This window comes from Centruroides sculpturatus, unplaced genomic scaffold (genome assembly GCF_000671375.1).
Source record: "Centruroides sculpturatus isolate CEXI.00-Female unplaced genomic scaffold, Cexi_2.0 scaffold115, whole genome shotgun sequence".
Classification (NCBI taxonomy): domain Eukaryota; kingdom Metazoa; phylum Arthropoda; class Arachnida; order Scorpiones; family Buthidae; genus Centruroides; species Centruroides sculpturatus.
The window spans coordinates 289,674-298,719 of record NW_019384545.1 but is presented as its reverse complement, the minus strand read 5'-3'; the positions used below and the strand labels follow the sequence as shown (position 1 = coordinate 298,719).

Sequence of the window (9,046 nt, the reverse complement as noted above, 5' to 3'; positions counted from 1 at the left end):
GCTCTCGGTTAATTAATAGTGTTTTTAGTGATGACGAAGAAAACATTGTTTAATTTATATTAATATGTATCACTTAAAAAATTTTAATGAAGATATTTATCTTAATTATGAAAATATACTAGCATGTTTTTTAATTTTTGGAACCTAACCCTCCTTTTCGTATTAGTTCTTTGTTTCGTATAACACGGATTCGCATAACACGGCAATTTTTTGGAACGTAACTACCGTGTTATACGGGGGTTACCTGTACAATAAAACAAACACTTAATACTTTTTATTCGCCAGGTTGAAAATATTTTTAAGCAGGATATATTTTTGTAAATTCTAAAAATTAATAAAATAATTCTAGATTAAAACCAAGTAAAACTACTCTTTATTATCCAATTTCGAGTGATTTATTTTAGCGGACAAACAAATAACAAAGAAATGCTAAACTTTAACTTTAATTACCAATAACTTCATGTTCATAAAATCCAAATGCATTTTGGATAAAGTTTATTGGATGCCTCAACTGGTAAAACTACTCTGGTATGACTACGCTTGTACAGCACCCCTATCAGATGGGAGACAAGATTTTGAAATTGCTCTGAAGATGGAATCTACTGTATTCTGAAAGCATTTATTATAATTAAAAATATTTCCAACCTGATTTCTAAAAAGTATTGTTTGTTTTATTGTTTTTTTCTTACTGATTTAATCTAAGTCAAATATTCTGTTGTATTGAATTCACTCATCTTGGATTGATTTATTTTATATGGAATTAATTTTTATGAAAATTAAGTTAGAAAGTTCAAGATTCTTTTTATAATGGATGCTATTAGTCATTTCAAGTTCTATTAGATTAGTTGGGAAAATATGAAGGGTTCAGTATAGAAAAATAGCTTATAAACTTGGTCTACTAAATAAGGCTTGTTACATATAATAATAGTAATATATGTCCTTTTCTTTGTATGTGTTTTTCAGTCATATTACTAATTATTTCCTTTCAGACTCAAAACTTTATTTATTAATTTAATTTTCATAATCTGTGATTGATGTAATGAATTCAAACTTATTAAAGTTAAAATTGAACTCTATTCTAACTTTAGAATTTTCTACAATCAAAATTTATTCTACATTAGTCTATGTAATAAAATTTATTAAATAGTAATGATAATTCAAATCATATTTGCTTGACATTCTTGTTTTACTTTTATATAATACATTAAGTAATATCAAATAATGATAATAATGGCTGGATGGCCAAGAGGTTAAGGTTGCATCCCACTGTGCTGGGGACCTGAGATTGAATCTAGATGGGTTGAAAAACCCTCAGGAGTTTTTGAGGTGGTCCATCTGGATGTGTTGGGCCCTGTCTCACATCACTCAGCCTTCCCACTGTGGACCTGGTCAAACTCATAAATAATGTGTTAACAAAAATTTTAATCTAATAAAATATAGCAATAAGTAGAAATTTTAAATTATTCTATTTTAATTAAATCTAAACTTTTTAATAGCAAATGTATCTCAAACATATGGAAATTATAATGGAACTCCAATGCAGCAAAATACCAGCATGATTGAAACAAGAAATCAAGGAATGATGCAGCAGGGTTTTAATCAAACATATGTAAATCCTCAAACAAGAGCTGGAATGATAGCACCAACAGGACAGCAGGGACAATATATACCTCAGACTACAAGATTGGATAGGTAAGATAAAATTATTATTTTCACTTATCAATGAAATAAGTTGAAATTAATTCCAAAAATTTTAATTTTTTTTTAACTCTGGGAATTACACAGATAAATATACTTAATGTTGACATTTAATCAATAAATACTTATTTTTATTTATTTATTTAAGCATACTGGTTTCACCCATGATGCAGAGAATACAAACATACAAATAATTATTACAGAAAAGAAACAAATTATACACATAAATATAATACAAATTTTACAAAACAGACAATAAGTAATAATATTTTAAACAAAATATCAACATAATCAAAATTATGGGGAGAACTAGCCAAAAAATAAAAATTGTATAAAAAACAGAAGAAAAATTAATTATTATGTCAAAACAGCAGATAGTCTCCCAATATTTCTTAGGCTCGAACACACATTTAAAGGAAAAAATAACGCCACCTCTGTGCAAAATCAAATGATCCAAAATGAAAAACAAATCAAAATACGTGCCAATCTACTCAAATGACAACTGAAACAAAATAATCAACAAAAAAGTTATCAAAAAAATAGTTTAACTTTCTGGATAAAGAAAAATAAATTAAAATTATGTAAATTATCAGTAAGGTCCAAAAATTTTTCAAAAGAAATAGTAGAAACACCAAAAATACTTTCACATAGTTTAGAAAAATTAATACACCTAACTATCATGTGATACACATCCAAAGACTTATCACTTTGGCAATGTATGCAGATAATTCTGCAAAAAATTAAGATAATTACATCTAACTTGCATTATCATAGAGTTAATATTATAAGATAGATTATTATTATTATTATAAACAAAACTATCAAAAAAACGATTTATTTAAATACTTATACCAGGTATTATAAGGACTCAAATTAATATTCCTATTCAAGTCCGAAATAACATTATCAAAATAATCTAATTTCAGTAAACAGTAACAGTTATAATTATTTAATAATTCATTGAAATGAATACCATTATTAACACAGTTATTCCTTAAACTTTTGGTCCACAAGAAGTCATTCTTATTTATAATATAACATAAACCATTTTTCATCCAATTCCATTGTTCTGAAAATCCAATTCAAACACTTATTTAAAAGGAAAAAGGTAATAACGAATAATCCATAAAAGTTAAATATCTTGGAATACAACGAAATAAACGAAATAAGTTTTTAATAAAAATAGCCAACATCGGATCTAATTCATCAGATTGATAACCTCTATACCTCAGAAGCATGTAAAAGGACGAAGTAACAACTGAATTAAAAATCCTCACACACTCACTCATGTTACATAATTTAGCCAATTTACACATCTGAATAACTGTCAGTTTTAATAAAAGCATTCCTTTTAGAAATCTGAATGTGTGATTTATATTTTCCAGTACACTTAAACACTACACCCAGATATTTATATTGCAAAACTACTTGTATTACATCATTTCCAAACCACCCTTTATCATACTTAGAAAGTTTACTTCCATTATGAAAAACAACAACTTTAGATTTTAAAAGATTCAAACTTATATTATTTTCTAATAAATACTTATCTAAAATATTAATAAATCCCTGTAAACCTCTGATGGAATTGGCAATCAAAACAATATCATCTGCATATGCCAATATTTTAACACTAGTTCTGTTCACATCGATACCTTCATAATCAGAATTATTTATTCATTCAATTAAGTCATTCAAATATAAACTAAACAAAACAGAACTCAAAACACAACCCTGTCTAACACCTGTAGCTGTAAAAAAAGGCCTAGAGCAAAAACGGCCACATTTGATTCTCTTATAATTCCGCAAGCAAAGAAACAAATTTAAAGCTCGGACCATATTTTAAAACCTTTCTCCACATTAAGTTCCTATCTACGGTATCAGAGGCCAAAGACAAATCAATGAAGAAAGCATATACTTTATGCCTTTTTCTCATTGGCATCTTAGTGATGAGAGTGTGCAAATTAAAAACATTATCAATAGTAGAATATGTTTCTTGAAAACCAGCCTGATTCTCAAATAAAATATCATTTAAATTTAACCATGTTATTACCCTATAATACAGTAGATTACAAAAAAAATTTTTGAGACAGTTTAGCAAGGAAATTCCTCTTATAATTACTAGAAATCAATTTAGAGCCATTTTTATATACTGAACACAAAAGGGCACTTTCCCAGTTCTCAAGATTTTATCAAAACTTTTAAATAATATCAGAAAAACAGAATCCATCTTCCAAAATTCTGAGGGAATACCATCGACACTAGGTGCAGAACCAACTTTTACTTTATGTAAAACGTATCTCAATTCAGATTCCATAATATCTGCATCCAAAGTTTCATCAGACCAAGATAAACACTCATTAAAAACTGACAAGTCTACAGTATAAGGAAGTAAAGAGCCATATAGAGAAAAAAAATGTGTAAACCATGCTTCCAAACAAATATTCACTCTATTATTACAAAGGTTGTTCTAAAAGTAAAGAATGTTTGTTTGTCTAGATATTTTTAAGATAATGAAACAAAACTTATTTTACAATACACATGATATCTTAGCTATTTTTCTACATAGTCACCATACAAATTTAAGCATTTGTCATAGTGTATCACCAGCTTTTCTATGCCTTCTGTACTCAGTAACTGCAAAGTTCTTGAACCAGTCATTAATGGCCTCTTTCAGTTCGTTGTCACTTTCATAGTGATTCCTGGCCAAAAAATCCTTCAATTTTGGGAAAAGATGGTAATCACTCAGAGCCAAGTCTGGGCTATAGCCCAGACTTGGCTCTGAGTGATTACCATCTTTTCCCAAAATTGAAGGATTTTTTGGCCAGGAATCACTATGAAAGTGACAACGAACTGAAAGAGGCCATTAATGACTGGTTCAAGAACTTTGCAGTTACTGAGTACAGAAGGCATAGAAAAGCTGGTGATACACTATGACAAATGCTTAAATTTGTATGGTGACTATGTAGAAAAATAGCTAAGATATCATGTGTATTGTAAAATAAGTTTTGTTTCATTATCTTAAAAATATCTAGACAAACAAACATTCTTTACTTTTAGAACAACCTTTGTAATAATAGAGTGAATATTTGTTTGGAAGCATGGTTTACACATTTTTTTTCTCTATATGGCTCTTTACTTCCTTATACTGTAGACTTGTCAGTTTTTAATGAGTGTTTATCTTGGTCTGATGAAACTTTGGATGCAGATATTATGGAATCTGAATTGAGATACGTTTTACATAAAGTAAAAGTTGGTTCTGCACCTAGTGTCGATGGTATTCCCTCAGAATTTTGGAAGATGGATTCTGTTTTTCTGATATTATTTAAAAGTTTTGATAAAATCTTGAGAACTGGGAAAGTGCCCTTTTGTGTTCAGTATATAAAAATGGCTCTAAATTGATTTCTAGTAATTATAAGAGGAATTTCCTTGCTAAACTGTCTCAAAAATTTTTTTTGTAATCTACTGTATTATAGGGTAATAACATGGTTAAATTTAAATGATATTTTATTTGAGAATCAGGCTGGTTTTCAAGAAACATATTCTACTATTGATAATGTTTTTATTTTGCACACTCTCATCACTAAGATGCCAATGAGAAAAAGGCATAAAGTATATGCTTTCTTCATTGATTTGTCTTTGGCCTCTGATACTGTAGATAGGAACTTAATGTGGAGAAAGGTTTTAAAATATGGTCCGAGCTTTAAATTTGTTTCTTTGCTTGCGGAATTATAAGAGAATCAAATGTGGCCGTTTTTGCTCTAGGCCTTTTTTTACAGCTACAGGTGTTAGACAGGGTTGTGTTTTGAGTTCTGTTTTGTTTAGTTTATATTTGAATGACTTAATTGAATGAATAAATAATTCTGATTATGAAGGTATCGATGTGAACAGAACTAGTGTTAAAATATTGGCATATGCAGATGATATTGTTTTGATTGCCAATTCCATCAGAGGTTTACAGGGATTTATTAATATTTTAGATAAGTATTTATTAGAAAATAATATAAGTTTGAATCTTTTAAAATCTAAAGTTGTTGTTTTTCATAATGGAAGTAAACTTTCTAAGTATGATAAAGGGTGGTTTGGAAATGATGTAATACAAGTAGTTTTGCAATATAAATATCTGGGTGTAGTGTTTAAGTGTACTGGAAAATATAAATCACACATTCAGATTTCTAAAAGGAATGCTTTTATTAAAACTGACAGTTATTCAGATGTGTAAATTGGCTAAATTATGTAACATGAGTGAGTGTGTGAGGATTTTTAATTCAGTTGTTACTTCGTCCTTTTACATGCTTCTGAGGTATAGAGGTTATCAATCTGATGAATTAGATCCGATGTTGGCTATTTTTATTAAAAACTTATTTCGTTTATTTCGTTGTATTCCAAGATATTTAACTTTTATGGATTATTCGTTATTACCTTTTTCCTTTTAAATAAGTGTTTGAATTGGATTTTCAGAACAATGGAATTGGATGAAAAATGGTTTATGTTATATTATAAATAAGAATGACTTCTTGTGGACCAAAAGTTTAAGGAATAACTGTGTTAATAATGGTATTCATTTCAATGAATTATTAAATAATTATAACTGTTACTGTTTACTGAAATTAGATTATTTTGATAATGTTATTTCGGACTTGAATAGGAATATTAATTTGAGTCCTTATAATACCTGGTATAAGTATTTAAATAAATCGTTTTTTTGATAGTTTTGTTTATAATAATAATAATAATCTATCTTATAATATTAACTCTATGATAATGCAAGTTAGATGTAATTATCTTAATTTTTTGCAGAATTATCTGCATACATTGCCAAAGTGATAAGTCTTTGGATGTGTATCACATGATAGTTAGGTGTATTAATTTTTCTAAACTATGTGAAAGTATTTTTGGTGTTTCTACTATTTCTTTTGAAAAATTTTTGGACCTTACTGATAATTTACATAATTTTAATTTATTTTTCTTTATCCAGAAAGTTAAACTATTTTTTTGATAACTTTTTTGTTGATTATTTTGTTTCAGTTGTCATTTGAGTAGATTGGCACGTATTTTGATTTGTTTTTCATTTTGGATCATTTGATTTTGCACAGAGGTGGCGTTATTTTTTCCTTTAAATGTGTGTTCGAGCCTAAGAAATATTGGGAGACTATCTGCTGTTTTGACATAATAATTAATTTTTCTTCTGTTTTTTATACAATTTTTATTTTTTGGCTAGTTCTCCCCATAATTTTGATTATGTTGATATTTTGTTTAAAATATTATTACTTATTGTCTGTTTTGTAAAATTTGTATTATATTTATGTGTATAATTTGTTTCTTTTCTGTAATAATTATTTGTATGTTTGTATTCTCTGCATCATGGGTGAAACCAGTATGCTTAAATAAATAAATAAAAATAAGTATTTATTGATTAAATGTCAACATTAAGTATATTTATCTGTGTAATTCCCAGAGTTAAAAAAAAATTAAAATTTTTGGAATTAATTTCAACTTATTTCATTGATAAGTGAAAATAATAATTTTATCTTACCTATCCAATCTTGTAGTCTGAGGTATATATTGTCCCTGCTGTCCTGTTGGTGCTATCATTCCAGCTCTTGTTTGAGGATTTACATATGTTTGATTAAAACCCTGCTGCATCATTCCTTGATTTCTTGTTTCAATCATGCTGGTATTTTGCTGCATTGGAGTTCCATTATAATTTCCATATGTTTGAGATACATTTGCTATTAAAAAGTTTAGATTTAATTAAAATAGAATAATTTAAAATTTCTACTTATTGCTATATTTTATTAGATTAAAATTTTTGTTAACACATTATTTATGAGTTTGACCAGGTCCACAGTGGGAAGGCTGAGTGATGTGAGACAGGGCCCAACACATCCAGATGGACCACCTCAAAAACTCCTGAGGGTTTTTCAACCCATCTAGATTCAATCTCAGGTCCCCAGCACAGTGGGATGCAACCTTAACCTCTTGGCCATCCAGCCATTATTATCATTATTTGATATTACTTAATGTATTATATAAAAGTAAAACAAGAATGTCAAGCAAATATGATTTGAATTATCATTACTATTTAATAAATTTTATTACATAGACTAATGTAGAATAAATTTTGATTGTAGAAAATTCTAAAGTTAGAATAGAGTTCAATTTTAACTTTAATAAGTTTGAATTCATTACATCAATCACAGATTATGAAAATTAAATTAATAAATAAAGTTTTGAGTCTGAAAGGAAATAATTAGTAATATGACTGAAAAACACATACAAAGAAAAGGACATATATTACTATTATTATATGTAACAAGCCTTATTTAGTAGACCAAGTTTATAAGCTATTTTTCTATACTGAACCCTTCATATTTTCCCAACTAATCTAATAGAACTTGAAATGACTAATAGCATCCATTATAAAAAGAATCTTGAACTTTCTAACTTAATTTTCATAAAAATTAATTCCATATAAAATAAATCAATCCAAGATGAGTGAATTCAATACAACAGAATATTTGACTTAGATTAAATCAGTAAGAAAAAAACAATAAAACAAACAATACTTTTTAGAAATCAGGTTGGAAATATTTTTAATTATAATAAATGCTTTCAGAATACAGTAGATTCCATCTTCAGAGCAATTTCAAAATCTTGTCTCCCATCTGATAGGGGTGCTGTACAAGCGTAGTCATACCAGAGTAGTTTTACCAGTTGAGGCATCCAATAAACTTTATCCAAAATGCATTTGGATTTTATGAACATGAAGTTATTGGTAATTAAAGTTAAAGTTTAGCATTTCTTTGTTATTTGTTTGTCCGCTAAAATAAATCACTCGAAATTGGATAATAAAGAGTAGTTTTACTTGGTTTTAATCTAGAATTATTTTATTAATTTTTAGAATTTACAAAAATATATCCTGCTTAAAAATATTTTCAACCTGGCGAATAAAAAGTATTAAGTGTTTGTTTTATTGTACAGGTAACCCCCGTATAACACGGTAGTTACGTTCCAAAAAATTGCCGTGTTATGCGAATCCATGTTATGCGAATCCGTGTTATACGAAACAAAGAACTAATACGAAAAGGAGGGTTAGGTTCCAAAAATTAAAAAACATGCTAGTATATTTTCATAATTAAGATAAATATCTTCATTAAAATTTTCTTAAGTGATACATATTAATATAAATTAAACAATATTTACTTCGTCATCACTAAAAACACTATTAATTAACCGAGAGCGTTTTCTTTTTGGCAAGTTATCCTTATCCTCTGAGCATTTTTCTGCATTATCTTCAGATCCATGCTTTACCTTTTGCAAAATGTATGTAATTTTAGATTGCTTG

The 9,046-nt window shown here is 27.8% G+C and overlaps 1 protein-coding gene across 1 annotated transcript in view; it reads right to left on the bottom strand.

Annotated features, from left to right (window-relative positions):
• LOC111623468 (mediator of RNA polymerase II transcription subunit 12-like protein) overlaps nt 1-9,046 on the bottom strand; it is a 186,218-nt gene that overhangs the window by 4,207 nt on the left and 172,965 nt on the right. Inside the window, exon 40 of the mRNA XM_023366052.1 lies at nt 7,235-7,430. Coding sequence (XP_023221820.1) covers nt 7,235-7,430 — 196 coding nt within the window. The remainder of the gene's footprint in view (nt 1-7,234; nt 7,431-9,046) is intronic.